This window comes from Salmo trutta, chromosome 20 (assembly GCF_901001165.1).
Source record: "Salmo trutta chromosome 20, fSalTru1.1, whole genome shotgun sequence".
In the NCBI taxonomy this organism is placed as follows: Eukaryota; Metazoa; Chordata; class Actinopteri; order Salmoniformes; family Salmonidae; genus Salmo; species Salmo trutta.
This window is the reverse complement of record NC_042976.1, coordinates 10,253,845-10,275,028: the sequence shown is the minus strand read 5'-3', so window position 1 is coordinate 10,275,028 and position 21,184 is coordinate 10,253,845. Positions and strand designations below refer to the sequence as shown.

The window sequence follows — 21,184 nt, the reverse complement described above, 5'->3', positions numbered from 1 at the left end:
CAATGAGTTCATATCATGTTGACGCTAGCCTACAATCCTCTTCGTATTGGGGTTTAAGACTCAGGATTTAACGTGTAGTCTGTGGGATCCTCATACAGAAAAGCATCCTGAACATTACGTCCTTTTCTTCTGTCATCTTAGAAACGGAAGCCTTCTATTGAAATGTCTGGCTTACACCAAAGTCTATCTGACTTCCTGATAAGACAGACTCTTCCCTCTGAAGTTTAATCAAAAAGGGAGAGCAAACTGGTTAAAAATATATCAAACACATTTTTTTTAGGAGCTGCACGGTCAAAGATGCATGAAAGATTATCTGAAGGAGCGCGGAGACATGACAGCAGATGCTCCCTGTCTATTCATTCTGTTCATGAAAAATGGAGATAAGCTCCTTTAACTAAACAGGGCCCTGTCCAGCCTCCATGTTCACACGTCAGCTGTCCTAATCTGAGACGACACAAAGGTACAGTAGGACACCACCTCTCTGTCATCAGGCTCATATTGAGCTGTAGGTTCGCTGGGACGCAATCTCATTACGCCTTGATATTATTCTAATCCTGATGTGTGCCGGGGCTCCTGAACTAAGAGTTTGGAGATTTGAAATATCATGGTCTTTTTATTGTCAGGCAAATGTTTTACTGGAGATGCTAATCTACATGAAAGCAGATCCCCCAACAGCTCCTTATATCAATGTGCCGGCTAGAGAACACTACAGACAGTGTAGGAGGTGCCGGCTAGAGAACACTACAGACAGTGTAGGAGGTGCCGGCTAGAGAACACTACAGACAGTGTAGGAGGTGCCGGCTAGAGAGCACTACAGACAGTGTAGTAGGTGCCGGCTAGAGAACACTACAGACAGTGTAGGAGGTGCCGGCTAGAGAACACTACAGCAGTGTAGGAGGTGCCGGCTAGAGAGCACTACAGACAGTGTAGGAGGTGCCGGCTAGAGAACACTACAGCAGTGTAGGAGGTGCCGGCTAGAGAACACTACAGACCGTGTAGGAGGTGCCGGCTAGAGAACACTACAGCAGTGTAGGAGGTGCCGGCTAGAGAACACTACAGCAGTGTAGGAGGTGCCGGCTAGAGAGCACTACAGACAGTGCAGGAGGTGCCGGCTAGAGAACACTACAGACAGTGTCGGAGGTGCCGGCTAGAGAACACTACAGACAGTGTAGTAGGTGCCGGCTAGAGAGCACTACAGACAGTGTAGGAGGTGCCGGCTAGAGAACACTACAGACAGTGTAGGAGGTGCCGGCTAGAGAGCACTACAGACAGTGTAGGAGGTGCCGGCTAGAGAACACTACAGACAGTGTAGGAAGTGCCGGCTAGAGAGCACTACAGACAGTGTAGGAAGTGCCGGCTAGAGAGCACTACAGACAGTGTAGGAGGTGCCGGCTAGAGAACACTACAGACAGTGTAGGAGGTGCCGGCTAGAGAGCACTACAGACAGTGTAGGAGGTGCCGGCTAGAGAACACTACAGACAGTGTAGGAGGTGCCGGCTAGAGAACACTACAGACAGTGTAGGAGGTGCCGGCTAGAGAACACTACAGACCGTGTAGGAGGTGCCGGCTAGAGAACACTACAGACAGTGTAGGAGGTGCCGGCTAGAGAACACTACAGCAGTGTAGGAGGTGCCGGCTAGAGAGCACTACAGACAGTGTAGGAGGTGCCGGCTAGAGAACACTACAGACAGTGTAGGAGGTGCCGGCTAGAGAACACTACAGACAGTGTAGGAGGTGCCGGCTAGAGAGCACTACAGACAGTGTAGGAGGTGCCGGCTAGAGGACACTACAGACAGTGTAGGAGGTGCCGGCTAGAGAGCACTACAGACAGTGTAGGAGGTGCCGGCTAGAGAACACTACAGACAGTGTAGGAGGTGCCGGCTAGAGAACACTACAGACCGTGTAGGAGGTGCCGGCTAGAGAGCACTACAGACAGTGTAGGAGGTGCCGGCTAGAGAGCACTACAGCAGTGTAGGAGGTGCCGGCTAGAGAGCACTACAGACAGTGTAGGAAGTGCCGGCTAGAGAACACTACAGACAGTGTAGGAAGTGCCGGCTAGAGAGCACTACAGACAGTGTAGGAGGTGCCGGCTAGAGAACACTACAGACAGTGTAGGAGGTGCCGGCTAGAGAGCACTACAGACAGTGTAGGAGGTGCCGGCTAGAGAGCATTACAGACAGTGTAGGAGGTGCCGGCTAGAGAACACTACAGACAGTGTAGTAGGTGCCGGCTAGAGAACACTACAGACAGTGTAGGAGGTGCCGGCTAGAGAGCACTACAGACAGTGTAGGAGGTGTCGGCTAGAGAGCACTACAGACAGTGTAGGAGGTGCCGGCTAGAGAACACTACAGACAGTGTAGGAGGTGCCGGCTAGAGAACACTACAGACAGTGTAGGAGGTGCCGGCTAGAGAACACTACAGACAGTGTAGGAGGTGTCGGCTAGAGAGCACTACAGACAGTGTAGGAGGTGCCGGCTAGAGAGCACTACAGACAGTGTAGGAGGTGCCGGCTAGAGAGCACTACAGACAGTGTAGGAGGTGCCGGCTAGAGAGCACTACAGACAGTGTAGGAGGTGCCGGCTAGAGAACACTACAGACAGTGTAGGAGGTGCCGGCTAGAGAACACTACAGACAGTGTAGGAGGTGCCGGCTAGAGGACACTACAGACAGTGTAGGAGGTGCCGGCTAGAGAACACTACAGACAGTGTAGGAGGTGCCGGCTAGAGAACACCACAGACAGTGTAGGAGGTGCCGGCTAGAGAGCACTACAGACCGTGTAGGAGGTGTCGGCTAGAGAACACTACAGACCGTGTAGGAGGTGCCGGCTAGAGAACACTACAGACAGTGTAGGAGGTGCCGGCTAGAGAACACTACAGACAGTGTAGGAGGCGCCGGCTAGAGAACACTACAGACCGTGTAGGAGGTGCCGGCTAGAGAGCACTACAGACAGTGTAGGAGGTGCCGGCTAGAGAGCACTACAGACAGTGTAGGAGGTGCCGGCTAGAGAGCACTACAGACAGTGTAGGAGGTGTCGGCTAGAGAACACTACAGACAGTGTAGGAGGTGCCGGCTAGAGGACACTACAGACAGTGTAGGAGGTGTCGGCTAGAGAGCACTACAGACCGTGTAGGAGGTGTCGGCTAGAGAACACTACAGACAGTGTAGGAGGTGCCGGCTAGAGAGCACTACAGACAGTGTAGGAGGTGCCGGCTAGAGAACACTACAGACAGTGTAGGAGGTGCCGGCTAGAGAACACTACAGACAGTGTAGGAGGTGCCGGCTAATGAAACATTTAGGTCTCCACAGTCAAACAAAACCATTTGCAAACATATTCAATGTTAAATAACAGACTATGGTAAATAAAACATTAATTGTATAGTTTATGCCCGCTAAATAACAATGATCTTCATAACAAACAGACCAATAGTTTCATTTGAATGCATGACTGTTATTAAAATGTGAGGTATTATAGTAGATAATCAGCTTTGACAATGCAATGGAAAACTGAGCCAATGATGTTCATATCACAGTACAATAACTGCAAATAAAGAGTATGACTTCTATTCAGAGAATATATTATATATAGAATATATTCAGCTCCTTGTAACTATACAAAACAAGTCAAAGCTTTCCTGTGTATTTTGACTAAGTGAAATGTAGTGCAAAGTAATGTTTTACTTTTAGGAATGAAAAACAATAGGAAATACATCTTTATTTTTTATCACATTTCATAATAAAGAGGGTGTTGAATGTCTGGCCTTTATTTTGACTGGAACCATTAATATTTAAATATGCACAGCGGAGCAGAGAGGAGACTGCCATTTGTGCCTTCACATTTGCATGTGGCTCTTAAATTAAACATTAATTATCGCTCCTCATAAAGGAACAATGCAACTTTGAAGCATTCTACTTTGCCAAGTTAATTATTTCCAATTTGCAACAAAATATCTGTAGATGTGTCAAAACTGCAACGATATAGTTCACAGAAAAATAAGTTCTTACAATAACAGCGGAAATGGTGTGATATAAAATAATATCTGTGTTGGTACAACTTGTTCAGGTCTGACCTGAGCAGAACGTTAATGCTGTAATGTACTGCTGAGTTACAGAAGGCCAAGGAGACAGTTGTGATGAGGATGTTCCACAATTCATCACCCACAAATGGCTCTGTTCACTTCACTTTGCTCCATGACCTGAACTCATCGCGATGCTTCATCTCTCCACAAAGGAAAGGTATAACATTGTGTGATGTATGTCTGGCTAGAATTAAGTCCTATGGTTTAACTGAACTGGCGTTTATTTCTAAATTGAATCTCCAAGGCAATCTGCTGTTGGAGGTTTAAATCCTTACACCGTTCTGGAGATTAACACACACTATACTTTCACTGTTTCTCTGAAAAAAAAACAAATTAATGCCCACTTCAATGTAAGCAGCTTTGAGGATGAAGGGCCACACCACAAGAGAACTCCCAGAGAGAAACTGTCGTTTCAACAGATTAAGTCCCCAGAGACTCACTTCAAAGGGAACATTACGAAGGTAACTTACAACAGCACAGTCAACTAAATGCAATGCTGATGCAATACTTTAATTTTATTTATTTAACTAGGCACGTCAGTTAAGAACACATTCTTATTTACAATGATAAAGGGGCCTAGCCCTGCCAAACCCTCCCCTAACACGGACGACGCTGGGCCCAACGTGCACCACCATATGGGACTTCCTATCACGGCTGGATGTGATGCAGCCGGGGGAGGGGGCCAGATGATGGACTGACATGGTGAACCTGACCATGTCTTGTAGGGGTCAAGACTCAGATGACAGCTAGTGTTTCAATGTTAATCTGGGACTGTTGCCAGCTGCCTTGTGACTCTGTTGTCATAAAGTATCTGTGTTTAAGGGTTACAGGGAAAAATCTTTTTCTAAGGCTTGGTTTGTGGGTAAAATGTTTCAGGGATGAATAAAAATCAAGAGACTAGATATACAAATCACAGTACCACTTTACTTCAGAGCTCAGCATAAAAGTGTAATAACATGGTAACAAAGTGGAGATGTAACTCCCCTTTTATTCTGAGCTGGGGAGTCATCTAAGTGCTATCCATACCTTTAAAAAGACAACATTAGAAGAGTACTCTACCAGAACACGGAGTGACGAACCAACATGCCTTCATCTCATAGCAAAACAAAATAAAAGCCTATTATTTGAATAGATTGATGTACAATAATACCACTTCCCTACTTAAAGCCTTAAAGAGTTAGCCGTCCTCCTGGACCATTAACCATAACACTAATCACAAAGTCACTCCCAAGTATATCAACCCCTGTGCAGTGTGAAACGCTGCTTACTGTATGATAACACTGCTCAACAGCTCCAGACTCCCGCAGCTCTGACACCGCGAAGACATGCATCGCTACAATATGGTGAATGTCTTGGTGGTAAAGTCTCTGCCCTCCAGCCAGAAGCACAAGAGAACAAGAGGGAGGTGGATGAAGGAATATGAGAGGTGAATGAAATGGTCTGGATATTGCTATTTTGCCCTGACGAACTTTCCCATGAACATTCTAGTATAGGCTGTATTTTGAATAAATGACTAGTTGTTGGCCGATGCCCACTATTATCAACACTATGGAAGGTAGGAGCTTCCTAGTGGGTTTAACCACAGGTCATAGGTCCTAGACCTCACTAAAGTAGTGTTGGCTAGTAGAAGCACAGTCTGTGTCTGAGAGGATCTCTCTATTTGTGTGTGATGTGATGTCCATTTTGGGAGTGAGCCACTCTTATTCACAACCGTAATCGAGGCTGGTCATCTGGAAGCAATCAGGCACTGTGAGCTTAAGACAGAAGGGCATTAAACGAGTCAGGTCAGCAGCTTTGTACGATTACATCCCAGGATCAGCGGACCAGTAGGCACCGGACTACTACTACTAAAAATACTACAAACTACAACCTGCTCTGAATATCTACTGCACGGATCTTTCACTTGTTTTAAATAGTGAATATATTCATTAACATTGATCCGTGTACTCAATCCAGCTATTCTTATCTACTCCGCTGAAGATAGATCTCCTTCACCTCAGGGTTGTTTGGTCTTTCTGTGTTGGTGTGACAAGAGTCAAGACAGTTGTCAATCTGACTGAACTTTAGAAAGGTTGAGGCTCATTCAGAAAACCGAAGATCAAAAATTGTGCTAACCTCAACGCAGTCACCCACCCTCTTCCTCCCAGTATGATTCACCTTCGACACTCAGAAGGATGCTTCATACTTCTCGGACGTGATTACGAGTCTTTCGCAATAATATTAAACTTTCCTGTTGATTAGTCAAGACAATGCAATGTTTTTTGGGGCGGTGGCAGGTTAAAGCTCCTCCACTGAAATGGACTCATTATTTTCTAGCCCCAGGCTCTATTTCATCCTCCCAGTTGTTTCTGTCCTCTCTCCATGGTTGTTTTTGGAGTCTGTTTTTCCACTTTGTGACTATGAGAACCATGTTTGTCAGACAAGATAGGGTACAGAAGGCTCATAGCGAGAGTCGCCCAAACCTCCAAAGAATCAATTAGTGATGAGAGAAGGATGCTGCTGTCGACGACTCCGTAGAAGCGGCCCGTGGATGAAACCAGACGCCTTTGACACTACCCTACTGTTTGTCTCTCTTCTAGAGGAGTTGATGCAATTTTGGACTTTTCTGCTCCTTTTGTTATTTGCTTTGAACTCACTCAAGCCAGACTCAAACACTTAGATATGCAGAAAAGCATGAAAAATGCATGACCACTTATTCAAAGTTGTGCTCCTTTTTATTTGTTGAGCAACGTCAGAGATATGTCTGGCTTTATTAGCCTCGCGGGAGGCGCTTTGAGCCGTTAGTCCTTTTCAAACAGACTATCTGCTTTCATCAATGCTGACGATAGTTATTAAAAAAAATATGGCTTGAAATTCTTATCAATTGGTTATAAAGACAGCGTGCCAGGCATTTCCATTCTTGGTCTCCAGACATTTTGAAATATTATTTTCAGTATGACACCACTCAAGAATTCACATAAGTTAGCTCAACACTGCAGTTTAGAATACAGAGCTTTGCTCATTGTATCTGGCTTTGATTGGACAGTGTTCGCCTGCTAGGTGGTCTGGTTTGGGGTTCCACAAGCTTTTTCTGTCCCCTCTTTCATCTCTGCTTCTTCAAATGGTTTGGTTTTTGCCACTGTACAAAGAGTGAAGTTTAAATAATCTTTGTTCTTCAGTGAACGCAGTACAAAAAGGTTTTAAAAAATGTATGCACTCGCTCTGGATAAGAGCGTCTGCTAAATAAAAAATAAAAATTAACTTTGTTTATATTTTTACAATATTTGGATAATTCTGCTATCATACGTATCATTAAGGCGGCTTTGTGACGAACAATGACTTATCTCATATTGCAGTCTGATATGTGTATTTCTCGTCTGTCCTCATGTGATGTCACAAGAACTGACAACCGGTTGGAACTGTGTTAGTGTATACATTCTTTCAGTGAGCATGACACGAGATACGGGGCTCCCTCAGGTGTCCAAATACAAAGATCAGAGCTCCCCTCTCTGTGTTTCTGCAAGGTTACATTTCACTTAGTCAACCCCGTGTTAGTGATAAAACAGTGCACCAGACGGGAACCTTGGGATTATTTGAAGAATCTCATATGTAGAGACCATGTGAGGGTTATTCACCAAGTGTGTCACTAAGCTGGAGTGGGGAGTAACCAGTGTCCCTCCTTCCTAAAGCTCCTGGAATTGCAATAGTGAATTACGAAGAACAATGTCCATCTATTCATAAACACAGACAATGATTTTGATGAGTGAGGAGGTGAAGGGAAGGCTGAGAAACATCTGTCAGGTCTAAAAGGACCCTGCAGCTGAATAAATACTCTGGGTGACAATGGCCTCAGTGACACCCTCCTCCATTCCCATCCTCTTTCCTTTCCTTGTGGAATTTGGAAGACCTGTGTGCCACCAACTGTGTCTCTTCACAATGATAAAGATAATAAAGAAAAAATGGGAATACATAAACTGGGTAGATAAATAACATGAACACCTATTTCCAAACTATTACTTTTCCTTCAGCTGCCCTCGAGCCAAACCAGAGCGCTCTTCTAACCATGTTAATCCTCTTGCAGGACCCCCATAGAGTTATTGAACCACTTCCTCAGTTGATCACACATTCACTAAACTTTCAACTTTAGATAGAAGAAAATATCAGGCGGGCGTTGCCTTAAGGAAGTGGTTCCCAAGCTTTTTATTTCTAAGGAACTCAGTCCGGATTTCAACTGACTCTTGAAGTTGTAATAGTACAATACACAAGGTGTTTTCCTCTTGTCATATCAGTCATTGCATACCATAAGGGACTATTCAGAACTTGTCAGAAATGTCCAGATCAACTAGCCCATGTCAGCATGGTTTCTTTGCCCGTAGATTTTGTTGGAATGTTTGATTTACTCAAATATCACATGAATACACATTAGACATGTATAGAACATTTATAGAATTGCAAGAAAATTAGCTTTAATGATGCAACATTTTCTCTGCAACCCTGCATTGCTTGCTGTTTGGGGTTTTAGGCTGGATTTCTGTACAGCACTTTGTGACATCGGCTGATGTAAAAAGGGCTTTATAAATAAATTTGATTGATTGATTGATGACAAAATGTGTAGAACTGCAGGAAATAAGCCTTAAACCTGCAACATTTTATCTCCGCCCACAAGAGGGGTGTGAAAAGATTGTGTCATGAACAATGCTTGTGGATGTAGAAATAGACGTTGGGGGCGAGATGTTCCCTAATGCTGAAACGGGGTGCCTGAGTGACAGCGTTTGGGAACCCCTACCTTAAAGGATCCGTTCCAGCTCTCCTCTATCGTTTTACCCAACTTCCTCTAGGAAGAACAGGTTTTCCGTAGCAGTCATGTCGCTGATCTGAAACACTACTGCGGAGGAAAACAGATGGTGCCATTGAGGTCTTAGGAAAGTGAACTCTGACTGACTGAGAGGCACAACATTTCTCAGGTTCGTGACCCTGTGACCTTTGGCTGGTCAGCCTGTGGATGTCAACACTGTCCAGGGAGGACACTTCCTTACTGGGTGGTTCAGAGAGAATAAAAGTGACAGATAGCAGAGCGCTGGGTGGAAAATAAGAACGCTTCATGTATATTTGATTGCAGTATCTATTGAGCTGAGACTCATTGTCATATTTGGACATTGGATTGGAAGCGTATTCGATCTATATATTTAGTGCATTTGATACTTTGGACTTCCTCTGAAGTGAAAGTAATATATCCTGATGTCACCAATCAACGTTTAAAGTTGAGAGTCACATCTGTGTTGTCAACCACTGGGTACTTTGCAGGAACTTTAAATGACTCAATATCAAATCTACATGAAGTGAATGGCCTTTTGAGATCACCATATGGAATAGTGCTAAACTCATCAAGTCCATAAACTGGCCCTTAGCTTACATGGTTCAAAAGAGCAATTATGTTGTCATAGTCCATGAAATATCTTAGAAATAGGAATCTCTCTGGGAGACAGGGATACGGGGAGCAGAGATATAACTGAAAAAATACTAATATTTATATTCTATTTTTTTAACCGCATCTACCCATCTGACAGGCACATCTTTGTGAGGTAATTATTAGACTGTAAATCAGTGTCTTGATTGGTGCAAAATTAACAGTAACTTTCCGTGCTAATTTTAACTTTAATCCTAGAGTTGATTGACAATGTTGTCAGACCTCAGAATAGATTTGAGCCGGCATTACAAGCCCTTTTCTGTCCACAGCACTTGGATTACTTAAGATTATGCTGTAATTCCCATTTTAATCTTCACTGCATTAAGATTTTGGGGCTGAAATACTGTGCAGCAGAGTAGCGACCAGCAGCGATGAAGTATCTTAAGTGGTTGAGGAAATCTGCTCTTCCTTTTCTCCCGTAATCAGTGAATTTTTTTCCCTCCGCTTTTTTCCCCCCATGAAAACTTGCGCTGCCACTGCCAATGAATCGATCATCAGTTTGCTTTCCTGCCTTAATAAGCCTTTATCAAAAGATCATCTTCAAAAGGCAATAAGAAGATAGTACTGTGACGTTTTAAGAGTCTAATTTACTAATCTAAAGGCCATTGGTTTTGAGGAGATGTAAGACGTTGGCCTGACATCACCTTCAAATGCAATCTGACTAAATGCAAATGTCTTTTCTGAACAGGTGGTTGACTCAAAGACTCATGAAAATGTATCAAATGTCTTAAGAAGTTGAGTCTATTATCTGTAGGAATCATCGGGGAACGAGTGCACTCAATAACATCCCATCCTCAAAAACCAAAGCAGACAATCTGCAGGCTGCTCAGTCTTATTGTAAACAACTTTGATCCCCTTCACACATAAACCAAATGTCCATACCTGAAGCACGTTTTTCCGGCTGGACTTCTCCGTTGTCCATTCGGCCACGGCCCCACAGAGATCCATCCCATCCGGACTGCATCCAGGTTTCTACAGAGGGATAAGAGGCAGAGGGGAGAGGTGGTTAGTAGTAAGTAGTTTCACTGCTGTGTTATGAAAGGGATAAAAGCATCATAGTTCATTATCAAAAAGGCATGTTTTCAAACAGGGTACAGCTATCACTATCTTGGCCAGATATTTGTTATGAATCACGATTAATGAACAAATGGAAGCAATCTGCCCAAGAGCAGAGACAGATCTTCTGATTCCCGTTTGTTACAAGCACTTTTTTGTCATCCTGCTGTAAGATGAGAATGTGCATGTGTATCATTTTCTCTAGCATTAGGTGGCACTTGAGAAGCAAATGTCCCGACTTAAATCTTCGTCATACTTCTTCTTCTTATTCTTCTGCACGCTACTGCTCTTACAATGTTTAATCAAGAAATTCCATTCAAACTTTAAAATGTGCAGACTGGTCTGGAATAGCATGCTTGCATACAACTTTTTGATATTATTTATACTTTTTAAACTATAAAAAAAATTGTATTTATTTTTCATTCACATTAATGAGATATCATTACTTCCAACTTCCATTCACTGTAAATGCAACAATGCAACTTTTGACACAAATCAGATACTGTAATTTCACCACTTTGACAAACGTCCTCTACTTCTCTGCTATTCAAATCTGAAAAAACAACATCATTATCTGGTACCAATCAAATGTTACAGCTGTTTCAGGGACTGCATCAACATTTTCTGTAACTTTTTAAAAACAGCTGCCGTAGACAAAAACTTAGAGGGTATGACACCTTGGTATACTTCTCTGCTATTAAGAACAGAAATATCTACTATCAATCATGAGGTACAGCTATTTTAGTAACAACATCAACTAATTTAGCTAACTTCCCACTGTTGAATTAACTGCCATGGAACTTTTCAGAACTTTCAAATTATAGCAATGAGGGGAGCACATTCTAAGCATGAGACAATGAGTAAACATTAGGACTTTTGATACTAATCAGCTACCTGGACCACTTTTCTCAACATACCCAAATCTAACTGCCTGTAGCTCAGGACCTGAAGCAACGATATGCATATTCTTGATACCATTTCAAAGGAAACACTTTGAAGTTTGTGGAAGTGTGAAATGAATGTAGGAGAATAGAACACATTAGATCTGGTAAAAGATAATACCATAATCTTTGAAATGCAAGAGAAAGGCCATAATGTATTATTCCAGCCCAGGTGCGATTTAGATTTTGGCCACTAGATGGCAGCAGTGTATGTGCAAAGTTTTAGACTGATCCAATGAACCATTGCGTTTATGTTCAAAATGTTGTATCAAGACTGCCCAAATGTGCCTAATTGGTTTTTTAATACATTTTCAAGTTCATAACTGTGCACTCTCCTCAAACAATAGCATGGTATTATTTTACTGTAATAGCTACTGTAAATTGACAGTGCAGTTAGATTAACAATAATTTAAGCTTTCTGCCAATATCAGATATGTCTATGTCCTGGGAAATGTTATTGTTACTTACAACCTCATGCTAATCACATTAGCCTACGTTAGCTCAACAGTCCCGTGGGGGACCCACCGATCCTGTAGAGGTTTATGGCACCTTGATCAACTTCTCTTCTATTCAAATGTGAATATCAGAGAATATCACACACACCATCCACACCTTCAACCATACATCCATTCCTTTACCATACCAATCAGTCCAACATCCCTCCATCCATTAGATCTTCCGTCTTTATCTATCCATTTATTAATCTGTCCTATTTATTTATCTATCCAGTCAGAACTTTCTTTTAACAGCTGTATCCTTCGATTAAGAAATTAATGTACGGTTGAAGTAAGGGATAAACGCTTGGGATAAAATACATTTTTTTGATTTATTTTAAACTTCTGCAATGCCTCCTTGTCTTCTGTATTCTATTACTACAGTTGTCATACAGTATACTGTGGTATTGTAGTAGGAGACTCAATAAAAGTGTAGTAGGCTAGTCTGAGTGTAGTTATTTGTGATAAAATATGGGATCTAACTGCCCCACAATCCTAAGTAATAAGGTTGATAGTGTAGTCTATCAAAGTAAACAGAGAAATTATTTTACTAAATTTAATTTTGACTATATTTAACTTCTTGGCTTAAGTAAAACATTTTAAACTTCTTCCACTACCACAATAATAACTGTAAAGCGTTAAAAAGCAAGTCCCACCAATTTTTCTTCATGGAAAATTACCATATTGTAATAACCATTAATATCTTATTTATATCTTCTATGGAATTAAAGAAGCAGTGTGTAAATGTATCAAAATAGGAATGGTATAATTTTCAGGCAGAGAGAATGTCATTTAGAATATATATATATATATATATATACTGTATATATGTTGCTTTTCAAACAAGAACTAATCAGTGTAAAAGGCATGGAAAGTCATTTAGATATAATTCCCTTTAGTGGTCTCAGCAAGTTTAAACAATCTAAAAACTGTTGAAATCATTGAGAGATGGAGTAGAAAATGAAGACGATAAGGACATTCTGCAATAGTATTACAATATAGTATTGCAGTACATTGTCACAACCAACAGTAACAAAGCCATTTTAGGCCAATGAAAGATGCTCACTGAGATCCCTCATGACCAGCATCGAATAAACTGAACCCTGAAGACTCAATGAACAATCATGGCTAACAGGTACAGTATTGGACAAATTAGGTGATATTTAACTTCCAGTAAACTACACTTGTTTTGGTTGGATGATTTGAGCATTCTAGTATCTACTCAATAAATAACTCTTCTTACAGAACTATGTACACGCTGCAGGTGAGATCATACCCTGAGTTTGTATGATGATGACGACATTGTGTATATTCAGACCCAAACATAAATACTGTCGACAGCGACCAAATGGTAACACAAGAGATTAACAAACTGTTTATTCTACTCTAAAACAAAGACTAACAAATTACGAAATTGTATTTCTTTATAACACCACCCCAGCCCTCCACTATAACCACTATTTCAATTTTTCATCGGAAAAGGGTGAGATATGTCAATATATGTGGAAATGCCTCTCTTGCCCATAATGAACTATTGGACAGGGAGTCTCACAGACCGTTGCTCTGGTGGGGCTCAGTAATAGAGAGGGCTTTGTCCTCTGAGCTTCATCAAAAAGCGTGGCTCATTTTAGAATCTCACCACCCAGGCCCTCTCTCTCTCTCGCTCCTACCTCTCTCTCTCTCTCTCTCGCTCCTACCTCTCTCTCTTACCTCTCTCACTCTCTCGCTCCTACCTCTCTCTCCTACCTCTCTCTCACTCCTACCTCTCTCTCTCTCTCTCTCGCTCCTACCTCTCTCTCTCTCTCTCTCTCTCCTACCTCTCTCTCACTCCTACCTCTCTCTCTCTCTCTCTCGCTCCTACCTCTCTCTCTCTCGCTCCTACCTCTCTCTCGCTCCCCTCTCTCTCTCTTACCTCTCTCTCACTCCTACCTCTCTCTCTCTCACTCCTACCTCTCTCTCTCTCACTCCTACCTCTCGCTCTCTCGCTCCTACCTCTCTCTCTCTCTCTCTCACTCCTACCTCTCTCTCTCTCTCTCTCTCTCACTCCTACCTCTCTCTCGCTCCCCTCTCTCTCTCTTACCTCTCTCTCACTCCTACCTCTCTCTCGCTCCTCTCTCTCTCTTACCTCTCTCTCGCTCCTACCTCTCTCTTGCTCCTCTCTCTCACTCCTCTCTCTCACTCCTACCTCTCTCTCTTACCTCTCTCTTATTCCTACCTCTCTCTCGCTCCTCTCTCTCACTCCTCTCTCTCTTTCTTTCTCTCTCTTACCTCTCTCTCGCTCCTACCTCACTGCTTCTCTAGCTCCTACCTCTCTCTCTCTCCTACCTCTCTCTCTCACTCCTCTCTCTCACTCCTACCTCTCTCTCTTACCTCTCTCTTATTCCTACCTCTCTCTCGCTCCTCTCTCTCACTCCTCTCTCTCTTTCTTTCTCTCTCTTACCTCTCTCTCGCTCCTACCTCACTGCTTCTCTAGCTCCTACCTCTCTCTCTCTCCTACCTCTCTCTCTCTCTTTCTCTCTGGCTCCTACCTCTCTCTCGCCTCTACCTCTCTCTCTCTCTCTCTCTTGTTCCTACCTCTCTCTCTCCTCTCTCACTCTCCTCTCTCTCTCTCTCTCTCTCTCTCTCTCTCTCTCGCTCTACCTCTCTCTCTCTCTCTCTCCCCTCCTACCTCTCTCTCTCTCTCTCTCTCTCTCTCTCACTCCTACCTCTCTCTTGCTCCTACCCCTCTCTTTCTTTCTCTCTCCCACGTCTCTCTTTCTTTCTCTCTGTCCTACCTCTCTCTCTCTCGCTCCTACCTCTCTCTCTCTCTCTCTCTCTCTCTCACTCCTACCTCTCTCTTGCTCCTACCCCTCTCTTTCTTTCTCTCTCCCACGTCTCTCTTTCTTTCTCTCTCTCCTACCTCTCTTCTCTACCTACTATCTCTCTCTCTCTCGCTCCTCCTCTCTCTCTCGCTCCTACCTCCTCTCTCTCCACGTTCTCTACCTTCTCTCTCTAACTCTCTTCCTATCTCTCTCTCGCTATTTCTCTTCGCTCCTACCTCCGCTCCCACATACCTCTCTCTCTCTCTCCTACCTCTCTCTCCTATCTCTCTCTCGCCTACCTCGCTCTCTCTCACTCCTACCTCTCTCGCTCTCTCTCTCTCCTACCTCTCTCTCTCACCTCTCTCTCGCTCCTACCTCTCTCTCTCACCTCTCTCTCGCTCCTACCTCTCTGTCGCACCTACCTCTCCCTACCTCTCTCTCTCTCTTTCTCTCTTGTTCCTACCTCTCTCTCGCTCCTACCTCTCTCTCTCTCTCTCTCTCGCTCCTACCTCTCTCTCTCTCTCTCGCTCCTACCTCTCTCTCTTTTTTCTCTCTCCTGCCTCTCTCTCTCGCTCCTACCTCTCTCTCTCTCTCTCTCTCTCTTGCTCCTACCTCTCTCTCTCTCTCTCTCTCTCTCTCTCTCACTCCTACCTCTCTCTTGATCCTACCCCTCTCTTTCTTTCTCTCTCTCCTACGTCTCTCTTTCTTTCTCTCTCTCCTACCTCTCTCTCTCTCGCTCCTACCTCTCTCTCTCTCTCTCTCCCTCGCTCCTACCTCTCTCTCTCGCTCCTACCTCTCTCTCTCGCTCCTACCTCTCTCTCTCCCGCCACTACCTCTCTCTCTCTCCTACCTCTCTCTCCTATCTCTCTCTCGCTCCTACCTCTCTCTCTCTCCCGCCACTACCTCTCTCTCTCTCTCTCTCTACCTCTCTCTCCTATCTCTCTCGCATCCTACTCTCTCTCTTCACGCCACCTCTCGCTCTCTCTATAACACCTACCTCTCGCTCGCTCTCTCTCCCTACCTCTCTCTATCACCTCTCTCTCGCTCCTACCTCTCTCTCGCTCCTACCTCTCCCTACCTCTCTCGCTCCTACCTCTCTCTCGCTCCTACCTCTCCCTACCTCTCTCTCTCCTACCTCTCTCTCGCTCCTACCTCTCTCTCTCTCCCGCCACTACCTCTCTCTCTCTCCTACCTCTCTCTCCTATCTCTCTCTCGCTCCTACCTCTCTCTCTCTCACGCCTACCTCTCTCGCTCTCTCTCTCTCCCCTACCTCTCTCTCGCTCTCTCTCTCTCCCCTACCTCTCTCTCTCACCTCTCTCTCGCTCCTACCTCTCTCTCGCTCCTACCTCTCCCTACCTCTCTCTCGCTCCTACCTCTCTCTCGCTCCTACCTCTCCCTACCTCTCTCTCTCCTACCTCTCTCTCGCTCCTACCTCTCTCGCTCCTTCCTCTCCTTACCCCTCTCTCGCTACTACCTCTCTCTCGCTCCTACCTCTCCCTACCTCTCTCTCTCCTACCTCTCTCTCTCCTACCTCTCTCTCTCTCTCGATCCTACCTCTCTCTCTCTCGCCTACTTCTCTCTCTCTCGCTCCTACCTCTCTCTCGCGCCTACCTCTCTCTCTCTTGCGCCTACCTCTCTCTCTCGCTCCTACCTCTCTCTTCCGCCTACCTCTCTCTCTCTCGCTCCTACCTCTCTCTCTCTCGCGCCTACCTCTCTCTCTCTCACTCCTACCTCTCTCTCACTCCTACCTCTCTCTTTCTTTCTCTCTCGCTCCTACCTCTCTCTCGCTCCTACCTCTCTCTCGCTCCTACCTCTCTCTCATTCCTATCTCTCTCTTTCTTTCTCTCTCGCTCCTACCTCTCTCTCGCTCCTACCTCTCTCTTGCTCCTACCTCTCTCTTGTTCCTATCTCTCTCTCTCTCTCTCTCTCAGTCCTCTTCACAAGGGGGTAAGGTAAACAGTTGCTCATTGCATTTTGATGGGGTGAGTTCTACTCCATGGGATCAAAGCTAAAGTAAATTTGCCAGTTTAAGAATTTAAAAAATGAAAAGAAAACACATAAATTAAAATGTTCACTCAACATTTGCACTCATAATGCTTATAGGCAATCCCTCAGAAAGTTGATTTGAGGCTGTAACTGAACATTGCCCCCTCGTATTTACTTTACTGAACCATCACTTTGTAATTTACTGAACCATCACTTTTTACTTTACTTTACTGAACCATAGCCCATCTGTAAATAGCCTATCCAACTACCTCATCCCCATACTGTTCTTTTTTTGCTCCTTTGCACCCCAGTATCTCTACTTGCACATTCATCTTCTGCACATCTATCACTCCAGTGTTTAATTGCTAAATTCTAATTATTTCGCCACTATGGCCTATTTATTGCCTTTACCTCCCTTATCTTACCTCATTTGCACACACTGTATATCTACTTTTTTTATATTGTGTTATTGACTGTATGTTTGTTTATTCCATGTGTAACTCTGTGTTGTTGTTTGTGTTGCACTGCTATGCTTTATCTTGGCCAGGTCGCAGTTGTAAATGAGAACTTGTTCTCAACTAGCCTACCTGGTTAAATAAAGGTGAAATAAATAAAATAAAAAATCACTTTGTACTTTACTGAACCATCACTTTGTACTTTACTGAACCATCACTTTGTACTTTACTGTGTTTGTGTAAGAGAGAGAGAGAGAGAGGGAGAGAGAGAGAGAGAAAAAGAAAAAGAAAGAGAGCGAGAGAGAGAGAGAGAGAGAGAGAGAGAGAGAGAGAGAGAGAGAGAGGATGAGTAAGGGTGTGAGGGTGTGTGTATCTTGTAAAGACCTACCAAATTTGTCAGGGCTTCTTGCTTGCTATCTTTATAAAACAGAAGTTTATCTGTGTCCAGGACTACCCAAGTTGAAGTCCAATTCTTCCTCAGTTTTTTGCCTCCTTCGGATATTTTGGCTTTATTCAAATATTCACCATTCAAAACAACCTGAAATACATGTAACATTTATCCTTGAACAGATATTATCAATCAATGTCAAATAAATATTCCAATCAGACACATTCTATTTTATCAGTATCAACCAAATAAATATACTTATTTTAAGTAAAATAGGCCTGCTGAATGAAAAGTACAGAAACATATTTATAGTAAACAATATTTAGTGTAGTATAATAGCTAATAACAGCCATATAGTAACAGAGTATAATAACCCAAACTGATTTCTGCCCATATGCTTCCTTACATCCTGACAGATCTTTATGGTGGCCTGTCATACTCACAGGAGTCTCTACGGCTCCAGCTCCACCAATGTTATGCTGAGACTGGTTCCTCCGGTGGCGAGAGATCTACAGAAAGAAAAACAGAAGAAACAGTGAAGAAGAGCTGACTTTCCTGATGCTTTTCAAAACAGAACTGTTGCTCGATTGTGGCCTTATTGTCTTAGCTGGTGAAATCGGTCCGGTGAAATTAAAACAATACAGGTAGTGGGAAGAGTCCATGTATTCCAATTTGTATTTAACAGCTATAACGATTATGCAATACAATACAAAAAGAGGATGGTGACATGGGTGAATGTCTCACCACTGCGTTAACCTATTTAACATCTATATCATAAATGCCTATAGAGTCTCTGACAGTAGTGCGTGTGTGAACGCAGTGTGGTTGATGACATGAGACAACAACAACTCACATAACCTAGTGCTAATCACATAACCTAGTGCTAATCACATAACCTAGTGCTAATCACATAACCTAGTGCTAATCACATAACCTAGTGCTAATCACATAACCTAGTGCTAATCACATAACCTAGTGCTAATCACCTAGTGCTAATCACATAACCTAGTGCTAATCACATAACCTAGTGCTAATCACATAACCTAGTGCACCTAGTGCTAATCACATAACCTAGTGCTAATCACATAACCTAGTGCTAATCACATAACCTAGTGCTAATCACATAACCTAGTGCTAATCACATAACCTAGTGCTAACTCACATAACCTAGTGCTAATCACAAACCTAGTGCTAACTCACATAACCTAGTGCAACTCACATAACCTAGTGCTAATCACATAACCTAGTGCTAATCACATAACCTAGTGCTAATCACATAACCTAGTGCTAATCACATAACCTAGTGCTAATCACATAACCTAGTGCTAATCACATAACCTAGTGCTAATCACATAACCTAGTGCTAATCACATAACCTAGTGCTAATCACATAACCTAGTGCTAATCACATAACCTAGTGCAACTCACATAACCTAGTGCTAATCACATAACCTAGTGCTAATCACATAACCTAGTGCTAATCACATAACCTAGTGCTAATCACATAACCTAGTGCAACTCACATAACCTAGTGCAACTCACATAACCTAGTGCTAATCACATAACCTAGTGCTAATCACATAACCTAGTGCTAATCACATAACCTAGTGCTAATCACATAACCTAGTGCTAATCACATAACCTAGTTCTAATCACATAACCTAGTGCTAATCACATAACCTAGTGCAACTCACATAACCTAGTGCTAATCACATAACCTAGTGCTAATCACATAACCTAGTGCTAATCACATAACCTAGTGCAACTCACATAACCTAGTGCTAATCACATAACCTAGTGCTAATCACATAACCTAGTGCAACTCACATAACCTAGTGCTAATCACATAACCTAGTGCTAATCACATAACCTAGTGCTAATCACATACCCTAGTGCTAATCACATAACCTAGTGCAACCACCACATAAACCTAGTGCTAATCACATAACCTAGTGCTAATCACATAACCTAGTGCTAATCACATAACCTAGTGCTAATCACATAACCTAGTGCTAATCACATAACCTAGTGCTAATCACATAACCTAGTGCTAATCACATAACCTAGTGCTAATCACATAACCTAGTGCTAATCACCATCAGACCATGATAGTTCATGTCTATGTAACAGCAATGGCAAAAGACAAACATGGACATGAATACAGCATGGTTATTGATTCATGAGAAATGTGTTAAACCCTGTAGTAGAGTAGCAGTAGTAGTAGTAGTAGTAATATTTGTAGTTACAGTAAAGGTAGATCAGAAAAGGTCGAGAGTATACATAGTTGAACCAGTGTTCTGTAACAGTCATCCGGGTTGCTATAGAAACACAGTATGTACCGTTTGGCATTCAGTTTTATCCTCCAGCACTGTGCTGCCCTGCCCTCTACTGTTCAAATGCCTGTCTTATAGGAATTCCAATAAGGATAGGCCTACCCTCGCAATCCAAACCCCTAGTGAGTTCTTTATTCACTACAACGGGTTCCAGCTATTTTGGGTTGTTATATTTAAGCAATAATGCCTGAGGGAGTGTGGTATATGGCCAATATACCACGGCTAAGGGCTGCTCTTAAGCACAACGCAACGTGGAGTACCTGGATACAGCTCTTAGCTGTGGTATATTGGCCATATTCGACAAATCCCGAGGTGCCTTATTGCTATTATAAACCGGTTACCAATGTAATTAGAGCAGTAAAAATAAGTTTTGTCATTCCCGTGGTATACGGTCTGATATACCTGTCAGCCAATCATCATCGCTGGAAGCCTGTGTTTCAGACATAAGGAAGTGGATGGCTGCAAATGTCTACTTTTAAACTCGGACAAAACAGAGATGCTTGTTCTAGGTCCCAAGAAACAAAGAGATCTTCTGTTGAATCTGACAATTAATCTTGATGGTTGTACAGTCGTCTCAAATAAAACTGTGAAGGACCTCGGCGTTACTCTGGACCCTGATCTCTCTTTTGACAAACATAGCAAGACTGTTTCAAGGGCAGCTTTTTTCCATCTATGTAACATTGCAAAAATCAGACATTTTCTGTCCAAAATTGATGCAGAAAAATTAATCCATACTTTTGTTACTTCTATGTCAGACTACTGCAATGCTCTACTTTCCGGCTACCCGGATAAAGCACTAAATAAACTTCAGTTAGTGCTAAATACTGCTGCAAAATCCTGACTAGAACCCCAAAAAATTTACCATATTACTCCAGTGCTAGCGTCCCTACAGTGGCTTCCTGTTAAGGCTAGTGCTGATTTCAAGGTTTTACAGCTAACCTTCAAAGCATTACATGGGTTTGCTCCTACCTATCTTTCCGATTTGGTCCTGCCGTACATACCTACTCGTACGCTACGGTCACAAGACGCAGGCCTCCTAATTGTCCCTAGAATTTCTAAGCAAACAGCTGGAGGCAGGGCTTTCTCCTATAGAGCTCCATTTTTAGGGAATGGTCTGCCTACCAATGTGAGAGACGCAGACTCAGTCTCAACCTTTAAGTCTTTATTGAAGACTCATCTCTTCAGTAGATCCTATGATTGAGTGTAGT

The 21,184-nt window shown here is 43.2% G+C and overlaps 1 protein-coding gene across 2 annotated transcripts in view; it reads right to left on the bottom strand.

Annotated features, from left to right (window-relative positions):
- Window positions 1–21,184, bottom strand: part of LOC115155529 (rho GTPase-activating protein 15) — a 67,714-nt gene that overhangs the window by 41,829 nt on the left and 4,701 nt on the right. For both annotated transcript variants that reach the window (XM_029702212.1, XM_029702213.1), the window contains exons 3-5: window positions 18,087–18,152; window positions 17,644–17,793; window positions 10,405–10,494 (exon numbers count right to left, since the gene is read on the bottom strand). In XM_029702212.1, coding sequence (XP_029558072.1) covers window positions 10,405–10,494; window positions 17,644–17,793; window positions 18,087–18,152 — 306 coding nt within the window. The remainder of the gene's footprint in view (window positions 1–10,404; window positions 10,495–17,643; window positions 17,794–18,086; window positions 18,153–21,184) is intronic.